Genomic DNA, 20419 nt, shown 5'->3' with positions numbered 1-20419 from the left:
GCATACCTGTCAACTTGTACGTTTTATGCGTATTGTATACGTTTTTTTACCATTTCAAATCATGTACGCCGTACACGACTTTAGAACAGGGAAAATTCTAAAAAAAATCGCCAATATTTATGAAAACCGATCTCAACAAGACCGTTTTGGCTAAAATCCAGATAGTCTCGTAGGCTGGTAGCCAACGACTCTACTGTAATCAATCGTTACTATTGTCACGGTATACCAGCAAAAATTATTCTCAATCGTATGTATTTTTTTAGCGGGGCGTACGGAAATATCGATAAAGGATGACATGCATAGATATACATAGAGTAAATATCGTGGAAACAAGTATGAAGGAGCCACCAAGTAAGAAACGAGTTACCACGAGTAAACATGCGTCGTACGGTGTTTGTACGTTTTTTTGGGGGGTTTGTACGGGGAATCATAATCATTTATAAGGGCAGTTATCGGCAGAGGTTGACAGGTATGTGTCTGTGTTTGTATCGGTTGGAACAAAAAACAGCACCCACAGCGGCCCTCGAGGACCGGTTTGCCCACCCTTGTCCTTCTGACCTGCGATTGGCTGGCAACTGATTTAGAATGTACCTAGTTGACATCATTCAGTCACATCCACTGTTGATGATAGCTAGCTGCTAGACTTTTGTGGAGGTGATAACCCCCAACAGAGTCACAAAAGCTTTACACCCCTTTATCTCATGTTGTCATCTTCCTCTTTTAAGACACTGGAGACCTGTAGCCCCTCCTTTTTTTCCCCCAAAACACACATGCATACATGTATTGAAGGCAAGTGTCTCGCCTGGGGGCCTACAAAGATTAAAGGAACTGTCCTGATGCTGATGGGGAAAGAAATAGCAGACTTCACTTAAACTCCTAGCATCAATTGTTTCTCTTATTTTCTACTCTCACAAAAGTCTTTGTCAACCAAGGAATCCACAAGTTACCAACTTATCTACCAACTGTATAGTCTTTATAATAATAAATAACGGATTCAGGGTTTACATGCTCCACTCTAAAATTTAGGAAGAAAATGTGAAATGATTACGGTCCTTTTACATGTAAACTGTGTCTCTACTTACGAAAAATTAAAGTAAAAAAAACAATTGTGGAATTAATTCGAGGTACCATTGTATTCATTTTTAGTTCCTTTTCATCGCTAACCAAGGTAAGCAATTACGTATGCACAAAAACATCAAAACATGTTATATAGATGACATTGCGAGATAAGGGCGATTTATGCTTTTGTCAACAGTACTTACCACGATAGGTCGACAGAACACTGTCCACATTTATCCAATATGGATGACACTACTTTGTCATTGCTGTTAATTTGTCTCATTCTATTGTTGTTCCACTTTTCGGAATTTGTCCTAGTGGCCAATCTGATTATCTAACGACTGAGTTTAGGCCCACACAGCACTGGTGAGAGCACATCTCCTTGGTATATGCCACACATTCAAATTTGATAGGCCCTCAATGGTTGTTTTCCACATCCCCACCGAGTTCTAGATGAAGGTTGTTAGGTTCTTGATAATTGTGTACAGTTCTCATCTCATCTCATTTTCTGAACCGCTTTAGGGTCATAGGGGGTGCTGGAGCCTATCACCCTGAATCAATGGCCAGCCAATCACAGGGCACAAGGAGACGGACAACCATGCACACGCACACCCATAGTTAGGGGCAATTTAGAGTGTCCAATGAGCCTGGATGTTTTTGTATGTGGGACGAAACCGGGGAAAACATGCAAACTCCAGACAGGTGGACGTTACATGGATTTGAACCCAGGACTCTGGAACTGTGAGGCCAACGCGTTAACCACTCGCCTCACTGGGCCATCTCTGTACAATTCAATTCCATTCACAAAATAAGAAATAGTCTCAGAACTTTTGAAGATAAATAATGTTTATAATACAAGCCAAACGTTCGAGGACACCTTTGTGGTTGGTTTTGATTTTCAGGACTACACCTATAATATATTGTGAAACTATTATAGTTGGTTACAGTGCCAATAACGTTTCTTGGCAAACATTGCCCCCATGTGGAGCATTTTAGTTACTCCTAGTAGAATTAACACTGCTTTGCGATTCTTATTAAAATAGCGTTGTGCTATTTGATATATATATATATATATATATTTATATATATATATATATATATATATATATATATATATATATATATATATATATATATATATATATATATATATATATATATATATATATATATATATATATATATATATATATATATATATATATATATATATATATATATATTTATATATATATATATATATATATATATATATATATATATATATATATATATATATATATATATATATATATATATATCTATATATATATATATATATATATATATATATATATATATATATATATATATATATATATATATATATATATATATATATATATTTTATATATATATATATATATATATATATATATATATATATATATATATATATATATATATATATATATATATATATATATATATATATATATATATATATATATATATATATATATATATATATATATATATATATATATATATATATATATATATATATATATATATATATATATATATATATATATATATATATATATATATATATATATATATATATATATATAAATAAAACCCTGCCAAAAGTGCATAAAGTAATAAAGAATGCCTAACTCAGAGCTCACATTCATTATGGAGGGAAAAAAAATGCACAAGCAAAATTTTTAAGTGAGATTTACAATCATTTAATTAATGTCAAACTTAGTTTACAAACGGGAAAGACAGGTACCATATCCAAGACACAAAATAATTGTGACATAATTCTTTTTGTGCAATCGTCATCTTTGGGGCAGACTTGACTAAACGTGAAAGCCAGGAATAGCGTTATCGGATCCGATTCATTCTTGACTGAAGTACCATAAACTGCACCCCCCCCCCCCCCAAAAAAAAAAAACAATAAAAAAACAGTAGCCATAAACTCAACACAAGAAATAAGCTCATGAAATGCAGCACGTGGCTAATAATGGTTGCAGTGTATAGAACAGTTATGTAAGAACAATTCTTTAAACACTATTAAAATATGCACAATTCAAAAATGTATCTTATGCATACGACAGTCCTTCATCTCTCACTTTGTTATTTGACGACCCGGTGCTTGCGAACAGGACCACTCATGGTATTTAAGAACGTTTTATTTTTTTCAGCATTTTTAACAACAATACAGACACCACAGAATACATAGTTTTACAAACACAAAGCACGCCACCACCTTGGCTGCTGCTGCTGGATAGAGAGGCGGGGTTAAATTGCAATTTGTTGCTAGTACAGCATGGGCCATTCCTCTTTTCCATAGACTTCCATAAATGAGCTAGAAAAGTCTGGGACCCTTTACTAGTCTTTTTTGACCATTGCGGCTAAGCAGTATGAAAATGATGGAAAATGACTGTTAAAATTCTAAACCTAACCCTGAAATTTTCAGATTCGGAAGCTAATTCCTTGAAAAAAAAGAGTATTTGGAGCAAAAAGGAGCAGCTCAATTCTATAGAACTGCTTGTTTGGTATAAGGTATTGGGTTTTAGGATTCTTTCCCATCTTTTAAACCAAACAAAAGATAGTCACTGCTCATCCACCCCCTCCCTTTTAATCTTATTCAAGCGCTAAACTCAATTAGGTATTCTGCAGAAATATACCTAAATCTGACCTCCTAGGCTTGAGTTTTATTTTTTTTCTGTACAATGAACATCTTCAAACCATATTTTCTTAAATACATAAGGCTTCTTTAACTCCAGCCATTTTTTCCCCAACCTTTTCTGACTAAATGCATAACTTTATATTGTACACCCCTGTTGTGTCTGCTAAGAAAATTGTCTGTGCACGGTGTCTGTGTACTCCAGATAGTTCGTATTCTAAGTTTGTAAACAAACATACACAAAATAAATTATATGTGCTTGGTTGGACTGCATTTTTGATGGTTGGATTGATGGAGTATCATATAATAACCAATAATAGGGTTTTGAGAACAAAGGCTGGAGTTCTTTTATTTTGTTTTCGTTCTGCTTAAACTGAGGGAAAAGAACAACAAAAAGGCTTTCTGTCAAGTAATGATTGAGGTCTAGTAGGATGTAAAAAAAATGAGCCTGGCCCATGGTTGGAGTTCAGGAGGTCGGGTGGTTCAGAAGTTGCTAAGAGGTTGAGCTCCAGTTGAGTTCACAGCAGGGCTAATGGTAGGTGAGTCACTTTCAAGGATATCAGCTGAATAAAGGTCCATCAGTATGAGACATCCAATATGTAATATACAAGCAGTCACAGAAGCCAGTGAATGTCCAGTGTCCCCCGCATATGTTAATGTGAGAAGGTGGAGCGGCAACGGACTGAGCGCTGCTCGTGTCCATTGTGTTCATCAAAGCCAGCTCACCTCTCACAAATTTCTCTTTTAAAAGGTTTGGCGCCGACAACCTGGTCCACAGAGTTGAGGGGCGGTAAAGAAAAATGACAACCGAAATTAAATCCATGGTGGTGATTAATGCATGTAAGTATGCTCTTTACAAGTAGACACGTCGCAGGTCCCCAGGTGAGGTGATCGTGTTGCACTGAGGGCAGAGTTTCTTGTTACCCTGTTGACATTAGAAAAGAGAGACTTACATTTTAGTATATTAGTTGTAACGGAGTTAGAATGCAGCCAAATTAACTTGGTGAGTGCTAATCATATTTGTGATCTCGAAAAAGATGCTTTCAAAACGCCCGAGATTTGATGCAGTATGTTAGTTTTGTTCAGCCCTGACAAATGTCTCGTTTGTACTACAACATTTTCATGTGCCCACCTCAATACGTACATTTGTTTTTTTAACATGCACGTGACCATTTTAACAACTATTAGGCTCTCATCACGATCGTAAGTATTTTGCAGAATTCCCTCGCATAAACCACCTGTTAAATCGTTACTTTGATGTTGAACAGATAAAGACTTGCCACAAATATACTTCAACTCAATGCCTTTTGTTGGTAATAACACACCCTAGCTGCCCTCTCTCTGAATTCATTGCTGAGGGACAGCGACCTTAGTTTTAAGGTTATAGTATTGACACATTGTGGATAACTTGTGTGGGTGTATGTTGCACGTACCAAAGTCCTGAGCCAGCATTCTTCACAGTGGACATGCCAGCACTGTATAGATGTGAGTGGCATCGTGTAAGAGTCCTGCAGAGACATAAACAAAAAGGGTTCACTGCACAATTATGGGGCAAAAAGATGCTAAGCATCTCGATGGACAAAACGAAACCACTTTACGACAAAGACGAACCCTGTTCAATTAAGCGCGTCACACCACTGACCATGACACAACAGAAACCGGCAGCCACAGAACCACTGAGCAAGGCAGCATGGAGGGGAGGTGTTTCCACAACGACCTTCAGCTCTTTTATGCACACACACACAGACAATATCAGGCAGGCAACGAGAGTGACAAGGGGAAAGCAGGCTCAGGGTGGAAAATATGAGGGAGACAGCCATGAATGAATCCAATCTGATTGGTGCTTGTTTTTTTTTCCTCTCAAAAAGGACGGAAATATGAGGGAGGTGGTGGTCAAAAGGAGGGCGGGAGTGCCTTACCCTCCGTAGAGGCTGTGGAAGAAGCCTCTTTATGCTGCTGCCGTAGCCACCAATCACAAGGCCCCTGTACAGGTAGTACAAACCAAGGGGGAGGGACTTAGGCTGCCTCTCTCTGACCTCACAGGCCAAAGGCCGAGGTCCTGCCCATGGCCCTAGTTTCTTGATTTCCACACCTGACTGGATAGCAGGCTTCCTCTGCGGAAGGGAGGGATGGAGGTGTTGGGGGAGGAAAGGTGGCAGCATAGAGGTGGCTTGTCGTAACTGCACTTGCATATACACACAGTGCACTATTGATATACAACAATTAAGTTCCAGCCAAATGACAGCATGTATACCAGTCAGCACAAGCCAGTCAGGAGACAGCACATAAAATATGCAAAAAGGCCCACATGCTCTATCCCTATTGAAGGTTTCATAGATTATGGAGAGTAGATATAATGTGTTAAATCTGTTTACAGAACAGTACATCAATCACTGAACTCTGTATTACAATAATTGACAAAGGTCTGCATCTGTGCTGGAGTGAAAAGCGGATACTTAAAAGTTAAGACAGATTTTTCCAACAATGCATTTATGACAGCTAAATAAAAGCTTTCATATGCCTGATGTAAACTACCGTATTTTCACGACTATAAGGCGCACTAAAAGTCTTAAATTTTCTCCAAAATAGACAGGGTGCCTTATAGTGCGGAGCGCCATGTGTATGCCCTGAGTTCCAAAGCCTGACTGAGAGCACTTCTATCCGATACACTTCTTTTATAGAGAGAAGGCGGACGTGGGTGGGGTCAGGCATGCGGAGGGTGTGTGTAAGAAGACGCTGAAGACACCCCATACCAGGTACTCGTATATAGTAAGGGCATGTGCTTTATTGCAAAACAATTTCGGTTTGGTTTCTAAATAAGGCCCCCCGAAAAAGCGGAGTTGATTTGCGACTCCATGCATGCCCATCTAACAGCAGCGGTGAAAAACCAAGTCAGGAAAATGAAGTCTGAGGTTGCCGTCATTCCCGGAAGCTTAACTAAATGCCACTTCAAAAATCTTATAAATCCCTTTCAAAACAGCTACATTTTATTTGACTTAATTCAGATGTATCTTCAAAAGTGTATGGCAATTCCTCTTTGCCATAGATAACTAAGAACAAAGCACCTTGCCCTTGTGAGAGTGCATGTACACTTATGCAACAGCGTAATTGGTGACAAGTTTTTGAGGCAACTTGATCTCATTCTTTTTAAATCATAAAAATCTACCTGAATCATGGTGTAAATTACTTTTATCTTGAATGTGTTTGTGTGCATGATCATAGACAATGACAGATGAGAAGTACAGTCGAGCCATAAATTCATGGAGAAGTGAGTGATCAATCAGAATGCCTAAACCGCCAAATCACCTGGGGAACCCAGTGACCTTTAGGACGTGCAAGCATCGATAATATCCTGTGTAGATACACACTAGCAAAGGATGTGGTCGCTACACTGTCAACTCAGATGAAGGATGACTAAATGGTTACAAATATAAGCAGAACCCAGTACCACACCTGCCATAAGCAGATGCATGCCTACTACCAATACATGATTTAATCATACTAAAACTTAATGATTAATAACCATGAATAAAACATCTTAAGACATGTCACCAGGATAGAGGTCCTCTGTTGAAGCTACCCCAATAGTTTCATATGCGCATTCGCCGAACCCTACTCAAGTGTAAAATATATATATATTTTTCAAATTCAAGATATATAAATTCCTCGCAGCACTGATTGGCCAAGCAATGTCACGTGATCATCTGGAGCCAGTGATTGTCAAGCGGGGCATGTTATTATGTACATGATCAGTCAATGTGTCTTGGCCTCTGTGACAAAAGCTTCATCAAACCACTGAGACTGACTCACTGAACCCCTAGGGTTCAATCGAACCCAGGTTAAGAACCAATGCACTAGAATATGCAGAAATCTGACTTAAATTTCACCATATTTTTCACATTTGTCCTTCTTACTTCTCATTCTCGTTCAAATGACTTTTCTGCTGAATCACTTGATAGCCAAGCTTCCATTTATATGCAATATTTTTCCATCGAAAAGCTCGCTTACAACTTTAGCTTCACTGTATGTTTGCAGAGGAGACATTTCTCACTAAATTCCACTGCTTGTTCTTCTTCTCTTTGCACATACTCCCACTGTCATTCCATCTTAAAAGAACCGCATTTCTTTTTTTAACATTGGCTTGTTTCACCATAATACAGCCTTGGCAAGCAGCTCCACCGGACCATTAGCTATATGCTAACCTGCCACATTTACTTATGCCACAGTAAAGTAAATACACGTGACGTGAACCGCATCATACAGTTGGCTGAACACAGTGTTAGTCATCGTTTACCGATTGTTGTAATTCATCAGTGACATGTTGCCACTCTGAGTTGCATAGCAAAAGAACATTTTGTAATTTATATTTATTTCTAAAATCCAGGTTGGATTTTATTTTGTGCGCTGCATGCAGAAAACAGGAAAGTAGTGCACAGCTTTGAGGGAATGTTGATGCAGACCATAGTGTAAAGAAAATAAATATTCACTGCCTGGTTGTATTATGCAATATTATCTTGTGATGTGTGCGTTACTTGATGACACACACACACTTGTTGATAACTGTGATTGAAATGGTTGTATTAAATGTATTATATTGCTTACAAACATAGTTCCTAAGATTTTTGAACATTTGTATTTCGCACCAGCCTTATTTATTATGTATTATGCTGGATTAAATTAGGGCAAATTTCAAAGAACACAGAATGCTTGTCTTACTCACAAAGCAAGGCCATGCAGGTTTCCAAATACACCACACAAAACAAGATCACGCCACTACAGCCAAAAATTGAGAAAGCAATCAAGACAAAAGATATATGCGCATTCAGTATAAAACACAGGTGAGAAACTATGTATTCTTGCTTAATATTACGACCTCTTCAATCATTGAGAACAATTTGTTTAAAATCTGAAATTGGCAGCTGAGGTCAAAAATGGGGCTAGATCTCTGACCAGTTCAGATCGTTCTCATCTTGTTTATTTTACACGCATGCATCGAGAAATGCACTATGCACTCTCAAACAAAGCATTATCACATTATTCACAAGGCAGTTTATCAATATTTCTTTACTTACCATGCAGATAAGACACTTGTATCGGTCCCCTCTCAGAATCTGCCTTTCCAGCTCTCTTATTCGGGCCTTCAAAGCCTCCATCGTGGTAGCTGTTGATTCATCCTCCGTAACTCTGAGAAGACAGGAGCGAAAGTTTAAATAGCATTTCACGGTTTATTTTTTTTTTTTAAATTGTCAAAGCTAGAGTAGAGCCTTGGATTAAGCCATATTTAAACCAAGGGAATAATTGAAAATTTAGTTAAAAGTCATAAAATGGCAAAATAGAAAAGTAAACTGTTTTCCCTCCGAGATTAGAAGTAGACCACACCTTGACAAGACATTTATTTTGAAAAAGCCTTGAGTGGCTCAATTAAGGACAGATAGAAGATTATTGAAGTAGGGAAAACATTTTATGGGGAATATGGAAAGTTAATTCTGGTCCAGTTACTGTAGTCCCATCCAAACTCCTCTTGAACTTCTCAGGCCTTCACATTTCAGGCTTCAGACAGAAAAAATGTATATATGCCTATATTTTTGAAAAGTCAGCAAATGTGACACAATCAACAAGTGGATTAAATGATATATTGGATTTTTTTTTAAACAAAAACACCACAAGTTCAGTGAGGATCTCTGAATGATCCAATGCGGACTGATGATGAATAGAATCGACCTGTGTGTAATCATGTCTCCGTATAAATGCTCTGTCTGTGATAGTCTCATACCAGGAGAAGACTGATCTCCCTGGGTGAACAGGAGAGATCTACAGCTGAGGTGAGAGAGCCTGTCCATAGGACAACAATAAATTGTAGACTGCACAAATCTGGTCTTAATGGAAGAGTGGCAAGAACAAAGTCATTGCTCAAAGATATCCACAAAAGCCTCATTTAAATCCGCCAAATGCCACCTGAGAAAGACACTAAACATGTGGAAGAAAAATACCAAATATCTAACTTTTTTTGTGTAAAACACAGCTCCTCACTGTCAAACAGCCAAAACCCCGAATTTGGCAGAAAAAAAGCTCTGCAAGCACTGGGAGAGGCCATTTACCTTTAAGGGCAAAGGGCATATAAAGTACTCTGTACTTCTAGCTGTGCACGTGTCTACACATATGAGAGCTCATTTATCTTGCCAGGGAATGAACAGGCCACTAGGGTGCCCCACAGGAGGAAACAAGATCATTACCCATCTGAGATCAGAAAAAAAGGAGAAATGGAATCGGGGGAGAGATCATGAAAGCTGCCCTGCAAAAAAGCCACACACAAACACACATGCCCACACACGAACACACGTGTATCAATGTAACCAAAGGAGACAAATCTCATTTTCATTTACAGATGAAAGGGCACAGGAGCACCAAAGAGACGTGTATTTATAGAAACTAGTGAGGCAGGGTATGGTTGGAGCCATCTGCTTGGCTTCTCATTCCAATGCAATAATTCAACACCCATTTAAACTATTTAAAATCTATACTGAGATTTAGACGCCTTCTATTACAATGCCGAAGGCTCCACAATCATGACGAAGACTTCTGAGTCGAGAGCTCTGACAACAAGCACACTAGATAGCCACAAAGACACAGCTGGTTCCGATCAATTATTTATTTGTTCGTCGCTTGTCCTCAAGAGATATCTATTATGAGGAACTTGTTTGAAGCACAGCATTGCAATGTAAGCATGTGCAATACTCACATCGTAGGACGTGCAATACTTTTATTTAGGAGAGGTCACTGTTGCCGAGATATCTGTTCATTTAATGAGCTTTCTTTAGTGTCTCTCTTTATTGATCTCCTGACAACTTCTTGAGGCTATCTTACATAATATTAGTGATCTGTGACAGCACAGATGCCCATTAAGTCACAAATTGATATAGGACACTTCAAGGGTATTCTGCAAATTCAGCAGCCTTTGGTGGTGATGTCTCAGCCCTCCACTTCCAACTTGTGACGATTTGTCTCTTAAACCTGGTCTAAATTAGTCTTAATAAATGCTTTAAAACCCTTTTTGAGCAGATGCACATGTTTTGCATTGAAAAATCTTAAGCAACAAAAGTGCGTGGACTACAAATCTGGTTCAGGTAGCATAATAGTAAGCAATATAACGACTTTACTACATATATTTTTTAATACAATTTATTTCTCATTAAAATTAGTTCAAAATAAAGAGTGAAATCATGAGTCAACTTTGTCTCACTTTTGGAATGAGCTGACCTCTATCACCCTTGCAGTGAAAAGGGACCTAGAATATATGTTGGTGTGATACTATTTGGTTGTGGGAGAATATAGATGAGGGGAAATAAGTGTGCATGTTGGTTTAATTTAGTTTTGCACAATTCCAGGAAAAAACGTTTTATATTAGTATAAAAATAATGACTGAGGACAAATAAAGTACTGTGGAAATTTCATACACTATAATTGGAATTGAAAGATTTCAATGTTGGCTGTTCGTACAATCCTAAATAAGATGTCACATCACCATGGACCGTGTGTAGGCAATGTCCCACTTAGCAAAACATCACCAGGAAGACCAAAAGCTTACTTTTCAATTTCACTGTTTTTACAGGTGCGTGGGACACAGCAGGCAGAAGGCGTGCATGATGATGGAGTGCTTGGGTCCATCTTGCAGCTCTCACCATTGCTTGTTGAAGGCATCTCTGGTAATGAATAAAAAGACATTGACACTGATGTTTTGAACAATCAATCTAGCAATGTCCAAAAAGCTGTTCTTCAACAAGGTAATTTCTTATTTGTCTTCTTACCATCACTCGCCCATTTGGAAAACTCGGGAGTTATTCTGTTCGACGGCAATCCTCCGCTGCAACAAATAAAGTGCATTTTTTTGTTTGTTTTTAAAGAAAATCTGTCTTCAATAATGATTTATGCATGTACCTTACTTATAGAATCTATCAAAAAACATAATTAATATTCCACCTACTTGAAAAGATTAGAGGCCTATAATTGTCAACATGGGTAGTAAACCTCAACTATGAAACAGCGAGTGAGAAAAAAAACGGAAAATCCCATTGTTTGATTTTTAAATAATTTCTTCCCAAATTAGAGTGCAGAATAAGTATTTGGTAAAACAAGCAAAATTTCTGGCTGTCAAAGAGGTCTAACTTCTAACGACCTCAGGGTCTACAGCACAAGATACTTTGATCAACTTTTTTTTGGATTAGGTGTGGATTCATACTTAAGCACTGCTCCCCGTAGTGCCTCTCGTTCTCTGGCTTCTCCTTGGTCCTCTCCAGCTCCAGAGCATGGGATTATGTCAGCTTCAGTGTATTGGGCTTTACCATACTCCAACGTGTCGTCTCCATCTACATCGAGATCGGCGTCGCTGTCTGCCCCACACTCCTTGATACTACATGTAGCAAATCCAGTGGCTTTTGGAAAGAGAAAAAACAAAAAAACAAATGGGGGTGATTTAATTTGTTTTTGCTAAATTCCATGAACTATAATAATATCTTGTTCCTCAAAGTTGTTTGTTAATGCTCATTAGATAGTGACAGAAACTTGGGAGTCAGTAGGATTTACAATGTAAGAATTTCAATAAAAGAAATAATACGTAATAAATATAGATATATCAATTGATGAAGCAAAACAGTGACAGAAAACTGCTAGCCAGTTCTTGATCGTATAAAAGAAACATCATCAAGCCTGGTAACAAAAGGGATAATGCATTGTGTATGCGTTGGGAGAAGGAGCACCCATGAGGTCATAAATGATAAACTTTCAAAGGTGCATTGAGACCATTGAGTGTGTGCGTACGTGTGTGTCCATCACTTAAAAAAGTCCCCTGAGTGCTCGGGAACATCTGTGTCTTTGTCACTTAAAGATGGTGTCCAGGACTCCATCAAAGTATGCCTTTTTTTTCTCTTTTACCAAAGTAAGTTTGTGTACTTCAATCTAATAAGAGTTTAATAAAATAATTTTATTTATTGCCTTTTATTTTAAAAACAATCGTTCGCCAGTCCGTCGACGTTGCGTCTTTAAAATTAGCACTCATTTCATAGCATTTTACTGCATGTAAACCTATTTAATATTAACACAAATCTTGCCAGGCCAAATGTGCAGTTTCACAGTCAGGTCATGTTCACTGAGGGGTATCCGACCAAGTTTTTTTTTGTGTGTGCGTCTTTGCTATGCTTCTACAGTATGTCCCTTTAAGCAATCTTGGCAGGGCAATCTAATCCAACAGGCTGAGGTCAGCCCCACTATAACAGATTTCACTTACATTATACACTGTCACCCTGATCTGTGACACACTTAAATCTACCAGCACGCATCCGTAGTTCATTGGGAAAACATTTCACTTATTGTTTTTAAATTGTCATTTCTTCTCCTCCGCAGTTGCTGCAGATTTTTCTTAGATTTGGTCTGTATTATTCAATAAAAAAAATGCTACAAACATTGTCTGAACTTTGTTTGATTCGAAATATTTCATAAATAGATGTAAGAGTTGTTTATTTGAAGCAACTTTTGTTAATTAAAGTAATGTTTAGTCTTTGGGCCATATTTGTAAGAAACAAGAAATTTGTATTATATCAAAGCGTCACTGCATGTAAAAACTCACAGAAAAGGATTTATTTAGATTAAATAAATCAATACACTGAATGATGACCAATACATCCAACCAGCAACACCATGTTTCCATAGCAATTATCAGAACTCCCTGCTTTAGGCAGTCTGGGATGCAGAGTCAAAGGTCATCACACAATCTTTGTGCCCTTTTCAGGTCGGAAGGAGGCACAAGAGATGAGTCAGTCCAGGCCCAAGGATATGAAACAGTCATCTTTAAAGTCAATTTACAAAGAAGAGATTTGTCCACGTTTTGAAACCATTTTACCCCTCGTAATCGGAAAAAAATCTCTTTCTTCTGTCTTTCAGGACGGGCTGATATCAAATTTAAAGATTTATCAGTCTCACTCACTCTATTTGTGCAATACTTCAATTATATTTGTTGTCTGGCAGCTTTAAAAACTGAGTAAAAGCCACCTGAAAAAAAAGGCTCTGAATGGAAGAATTTGAAGACCCTGACCTGAAACTCATCAGACACTATTTGGATTAAACAACAGGAGCACCAGGCACTCGATTTTTAAATCAGAACTTAAAGTAAAATAACTGGATATGGCTGTTCATTCTTTGAAACCCCTAAAAGGGGAAAGGGATCAAATGGATGTGAACACGAGGCCAGATTTGTTGGATAATGTCCACTGGGCTGTCCATGGAAGGTGTTTAACTAGTGTAGAGCAACACAATATTCCCTCTACTTACATTACCCATGAAATTGGAGAGAAGACAATATGTTCTCTGCTTGTATTCCACATGTGGTGATAGGATGTTATAGTTTAACAAAACAACAGAGCCTCTCCTCCCCCTGCCTGCTACAGATACTCCAAGCAGGATCTCGGTCCATATAGCGGGCCATTTTCTTTGAAAAGGTTATGCATTATGTGCTGTCTCTTCGAACCACTGTGTGTAACTTTCATGAGAAAATCCACCTTCTGGGTTTTGTGCTGCAAATTTATGTGTGTGTTCTTGTGTGCACACGCTTGAGTCCACCCTTTTCAAGTTAGTCTCCCCAGGCCACATCAGATATCTGTGCACATCACAAGGTGCCCTATTAAAGTCTAGCAGAAGGGTCCAGTGTCTGCTCGTTTACCAATGCTCAAGAGAGATAGACAACTGGGAGGGATAAATTGACTGACAGGGGGGCCACCTGCTAACCCTTGTGCTACTCTTTTAAAATTTAGTTCAGAGTTTTTTTTATTGAATTGTCTTGTTTGCCTGCATGGTATGAGACCGACCGGCAGGCTGCATGTGAAGAAGACGAATAATGGAGAAAAGGGTGTGGCAAGAAGAGACGAGGATGAGGAGGTGACAAGGGTAGACACTGATGAACTAGTTTTGTAGCTTTTGACTCCAAATTGAGGCGGCCCGGTGTAGCGAGTGGTAAGGGTGTCGGCCTCACAGCTCTGTGGTCCTGGGTTCAAATCCAGGTTACGTCCACCTGTGTGGGGTTTACATGTTCTCCTGCGTGGGTTTCCTTCCACTTTCCAAAAACATGCATGGTACGCTGATTGGACACTATAATTTGCCCCTAGGTGTGAGTGTGCATGGTTGTACGTCTCCTTGCGCCCTGCGATCGGCTGGCCACCGATTCAAAGTGATTTGGATGTTAATGACACCCAGTCTCAACCAAACTTTTAACTCGCTGCTGCGTAGGTGTACGGACTACCTACATGATATTCATTTTTTATTATATACCACATTTCCACTACTATTTTATGAATGGACGACTGAAAGGGTGCTGTCTCCATTGCAGGTGCAATTGGTATTTTTTGCCCAGAGAAAATGCACTCAATGGACGTGCTGCAATGGTTGTACTAGCAAAAACTGAATTGGATTGTGTTTTATTGATGTAATGTGTATTCGGGGTAATACAAGTTAAAGCATTCAAACATCTACAAATCTTCTGAATCCGACAAAGAGTGCTGGGTTCCATCTCATTGTCAGGGTCAGAGTTGTCGCCGGGGGGTTTCGTAATAGTCCTAATCATCTTATCTAGTCTCTCTAAACTTGTCTCCATGTCTTATCTTATTCTTTCATTACTAAAGCTATCCAACCTGGTTATGCTTGAAGAGAAGCTCAACGTCTTTATCTCCACTACTTCTTGCGTCGAGACTCCTGACTTTTCTTCAGTTATTTTCTCCTAGTTTTAATTAGTTTAATAAGGCAAATATTTTCCTAAAGTCAGTTATGTGATTAACTGCATGTAGTGGAGCCATCCTGCACCATGTTGACCAAGTTGACAAGCTCAAACAGTTCTACACTTTTCTTCATCCTCAGAGTTAGACATTTTTTTTACGCCTTTACACTATTTTTTTCTTTTAAGTTGATGTAACTTACTTATATAAAGGACCACCAATTAATTGTTTAAATTCAACAAGCTTTAAGTCAAAACAAGGTACGTTATTTTATTTTGATTAATTTTTGTTTTGTCAACTCATCTTATTTATCTATTCGTATTTTGTCTCTCTCACCAGGCTCTGCAAACTCTGGGGGGCAACTCTGTCCATGCCCCTTTTATTAAGACACGCAAATGCATTATATCTGGGTCAACAAACAATATTTAAAAGCATTTGTGTAACCTTCAAACTCACTTCCCCCTTTCTAAATTGTTTTTCATTTGACAGAAATACATTATTGATTCCCTGAATTTAAATTTCACTAATGTAGCCAGGGAAGAAACTATTCTTTAAAATGGTTGTTTCGAGAAAAGAGAACACGCCAGCCATACCTCTGAAGCCTCCTTCAAGAAGTGCAGTAGCTCTGATCCGCTTCTGTCCTGCCCACTCATACTCCTCAAAGCCACGTCCACTGTCACCATCCATGTCCACAGAATCATCATCACCTAGCACACCCTCACGCTGACAACACAAAGGAATATGTTAATGAGGCCAAAAATAAAGATATTTTCACAAAATAACTCAATGTTTGACAAATGTTTTCACTTTTAACTATAGGTTTGTAATCAGAATCATAGTGTGATAATTTAAGATGTTACTGATTAGTAGGAAAAAGACTTTAATATTTGTCTATATTTTATGAACTGAACACAAGTTACAAAATCAATTGTACGGGTCTCCACCCATTACTTAAATGGCTAATTTGTAACTTGAATTTCAGTGAGTTAAAAGACAATGTTTGGCATATAGTTAGATATTGGAATTTGTTTGTGATGCAGTGGCATGTGAATTTCCCTCGTGGGAATGAATACAAATCTCTTCCATTCTAAAGGTCAGCACATGAGATATTGGATACATGAAGCACAGCACAATACAGTGTTGAAAAGTGCAGTTTGGAAACAAAGAGGTGTTAATTTGTCTACATCTACTACAAGAAATTATTGAGAAGTGAAGTATATAGTGGTCACCACTCCACTAGTCTACAAGATTGGGTTGTATGTTTTACCAGAGCAGCATGCCAGAGGTTAAGATGCATAAGGATCATCTATTTTTACAAAGCTTATTTGAATGCTCTTAAAACACGAGAAATTATCTCGATATGATGCATATGCATGTTTACCATCTGAGAATAAGAGACTGATGACAAAATAAACTACAAGTGGTTATGTGATCTATGCTTAGACTAAAGTAGAGAGAAGTTTGGATAATTTCAGCAGGAAGTTAAGATAGTGAGTGACAGGCTGTCCAACTGGCGGTTAGGCAGGGCTCGGGTTCCCTCGAATTTACTACCTGGATGAGGCATTGCTCCACATGTCTACTCATTTCATCCTCGCTCCCAGCCAATGGGGCACTGCACAGCGGACATACCTGCCCCCCATCTTCAGGTTTTCTCCTCTTCATCTTCCCGATACGAGCTGGAAGTCAGAAAGAGAGAGAGAAAAATACTCACTTTTGTTTGACATATAAAGTCCACCCTCGTTAAGTCACAATAGAGACAGGCACTTAACAACTTTATCAAATGTATACTTAAAAAAATGTATATTTTTAGCTCAACTACATCTAAAATTCCCAATTTGATTATGAAAACAACCGCACATGACATCTGTGTCTACCCTTCACTATCTATAACCCACACAGTTAATTCAGAATTAAACCGAGAAGAACAGCCATCCTTGCGATCAAAGCCGTTTTTCCTGAACTGTAAATGGCATACAGGGGCATTAATTTTTAGAGAGCTGCATGGGGGAAAGAGAGACCATGGCAAAGATGATCACAGTCGACAAGGGGGGTGAGTCCGTGAAGGCAATATGCCGTTAGTGTAGCGGAAGAGAAAGGGGATGGGTGGCGGTGATGCTAATTGAGGGGAGCGTTGTTAAATAGAGAATGAAAAAAGGCGGCTAATTACAGCTGGCAAGGATCTCTGCCTTATCGCCTAGCTGTGGGCCAAGTTTAGAAAAAATCTTAGTTGATTGTGAAAGCGGAGGGCAAGTAATATGGAGGGTGACTGAAATTGTTGTGGAATTTTTAGGGGTTTAAAAATGCTTAATTTATAAAGGAACAACCTATTGGGACAAGAGAGTTTTGGAAGTTAACCCACACTTGTTTAAAAGCTATTTTCTAGGATGAGAAGACCTATTGAAATAAATTAAACTTCCTGAAGCACTCTTGGGTCAAGACAGTCGAACCAAAAACCTACTGTATTTATTCGGGTCACGGTGGGATATCATGTTAATATTGTTAGGTTACAAATATTCTAAGAAGCACTAACCACTCAGAAATGCTTTCTGGAGGTTACCACACCAAGTTCTAAAATGTGCCACATTAAGCAGTACATATACTATATGAAAGGTGCTGGTTTTTGTCTCTGCCCCTGCAAGACTGTTTGCCATTTAGCTGGCCAAAATGCACTATTCTCTGCTATCTAAAGGTGGGTTGCACATTGGCACCTACACCTTTGACGCTGACCAAAACAATATAAATCTTTATTTTAAAATGTTATCTTTTCTATTAGTATTACTGATATTAATACACCTGGTCCTGCAATTCATTCAGTAGTCGGATGGCACTCAAATTGCATTGTATTGGTAATATATGCCACAATACTACCACGAATTGGCCTCAAGTTGTCACTTTCTCCTAGCTCTCTGAGTCATGGAAGCACTAAGACCCCCCGTGACCCTAGTGATGATAAAGCGGTTCAGAAAATGAGATGAGATGAAAAATTAATTCATTGATTATCAAGCCTTTTATGCTAACTTAATATATAGTAATAGATAAATAGGTATTGATAAATTTGTGGCAGGTCAATTTCATCTCAATTAATTAATTTAATGAGTTGACAAGGGCAGTCATAAATATTGAGCAATGTATCAACAAATAAAAATATAATATTGTAATATAATCTAATATTGAGATCCTTGAATGACATTTTTTTTTGTAAATGAGGTAAAAAATGACAATCGAAAGCAGAAGCTGGATTTACACTGAATGTAACTTTAACGCCAGGCAACTATAAAATGTAGATTTCTTTTATATACATAATGGAAGTATTAAGTAAGTTTTAATGAGCAACATCAATGTGAAGTATTAAAAATCTCCACAAACAGCACTCAGAATAAAATGTTATATTTATGTATCCCATTCTCAGCAGGCAAAAATGGCTGTTAATGTCAGGGGCATTTTTCAATACAAATAAGAAGTTGTTTTATATTCCTTATGGGTTTTGATATGAGATACAAAATTAAATTTGTAGAAAAATGGAGTATCGTGTGTTAAGTGGAGAGGAATTCGAGGATTTTCATGTCAGTCCACCTGCGTGGAGTTTACATGTTCTCCCTGGCCTGCGTGGGCTTTCTCTGGGTACTCCGGTTTCCTCCCACATTCCAAAGACATGTAAGGTAAGCTGATTGGACCAGATTCAGAAAATGAGATGAGATGAAACTTCTACAGCATACAGTTAGTTTGAGCATTCTACAGGTGAGTTGTTTAACATGCCCAGTCCAAACTTGCAGTGTGAATGCAAATTGTATGAATAATTTGGGCATGGGAATTATATAAATTAAGATTTTGCAATCTAAATCCAGCCTATGTACCAGGTAATGTAGATCAAAATAAACTGTTATCCAATTAAGAAAGCAGAAAAACAATGAAAAAGTACGATAAAATGTCAATTATAGTAAAGGATGGAAGCTTATTGTTTACATACCATTCAGCCGCGTTTGTCTGTTTGCGCGAACTCGTAAAAATGTCTACAAAAAGAGAAGACAATGCAAAAATATAGACATTAGATAATCAGGAAACATTTGGATGCATTTACATGTACAAATGTGGCTCTGGCAAGATAGATTGCAATGGATACTAAATGGTTATGCAAGTCCAAAACCTACTTCTAGCTTGTTTTCCACATCCTCCATTCCAACAAGGCTTGGCACAGAGCTCTTTGAGTAGCGGCAATAACTAAGTGCGGTATTCAGCACGAGTGTACTTTCAGAGTCAGCACACTAGGAATAACATTTTACCACTTCTATATTATAAAACGGATGGAAAAGATTGAAACTGGCGCCCGCTCAGTAGACAGAGCGGCAGACACGAACGCCATGTTAGGTTGTTGTGATCACGTGACTTTCGCAGACGGAAGTGTAAGAGGATAAACGGCAGATGTAATCTATAACCGCTAGATGGAGCCAAAGAAACAATTTAGTGGCGTCCGGTGACTGCCATGCTCAACTATTTTCCTACTTTTTAAAATAAATACGTTAATATAGCCATATAATTGATGTTAGGTTGTACGGCTTTGCATGCATTTTGAAAGTAGTTTTTCCTCACTGTTGACACACATTTTCTGATTGATTTTAAAATAATTATACAAAGCTTACAGACCATCTATCAATTTTCTAAACCTTATTAAGTTTGCCAAGGATGTTTAAGAAATAACCCTTTTGACAATAGCCGAGAAACACGCCAATATACTGAGATTTAAAAACACAAGCATTTAAAATTTTCTAAACCAATAATTTTGACATAACACTATTGAGATTACATCCACATCACACAAATGTTTTGGTGTTTTATTCAGAGGGTGTATTTAGTTCATTTCTATGGGAAATGTTGATTTAAGATATGAGTAATTCGACATAGGAGCTCGTTCCAGGAATGCATTACGCTTGTATCT

At 38.0% G+C, this 20419-nt stretch overlaps 1 protein-coding gene across 8 annotated transcripts in view; it reads right to left on the bottom strand.

The window, feature by feature from the left end:
• Positions 1 to 3218: 3218 nt before the first annotated feature.
• The window catches only part of rnf220a (ring finger protein 220a), a 125774-nt gene continuing 108573 nt past the window's right edge, over positions 3219 to 20419 (bottom strand). For 3 of the 8 annotated variants that reach the window (XM_077724199.1, XM_077724201.1, XM_077724200.1), the window contains 10 exons: positions 19454 to 19496; positions 17038 to 17162; positions 16080 to 16209; positions 11970 to 12162; positions 11539 to 11594; positions 11319 to 11433; positions 8806 to 8917; positions 5653 to 5847; positions 5167 to 5241; positions 3219 to 4658 (listed from right to left, as the gene is read on the bottom strand). In XM_077724199.1, coding sequence (XP_077580325.1) covers positions 4587 to 4658; positions 5167 to 5241; positions 5653 to 5847; positions 8806 to 8917; positions 11319 to 11433; positions 11539 to 11594; positions 11970 to 12162; positions 16080 to 16209; positions 17038 to 17162; positions 19454 to 19496 — 1116 coding nt within the window. In that variant the 3' untranslated portion in view covers positions 3219 to 4586. The remainder of the gene's footprint in view (positions 4659 to 5166; positions 5242 to 5652; positions 5848 to 8805; positions 8918 to 11318; positions 11434 to 11538; positions 11595 to 11969; positions 12163 to 16079; positions 16210 to 17037; positions 17163 to 19453; positions 19497 to 20419) is intronic. The other 5 variants (XM_077724204.1, XM_077724206.1, XM_077724203.1 and 2 more) reach the window with 3 other exon arrangements.

This window comes from Stigmatopora nigra, chromosome 9 (assembly GCF_051989575.1).
Source record: "Stigmatopora nigra isolate UIUO_SnigA chromosome 9, RoL_Snig_1.1, whole genome shotgun sequence".
In the NCBI taxonomy this organism is placed as follows: Eukaryota; Metazoa; Chordata; class Actinopteri; order Syngnathiformes; family Syngnathidae; genus Stigmatopora; species Stigmatopora nigra.
This window is presented reverse-complemented; position numbering and strand designations above follow the sequence as displayed.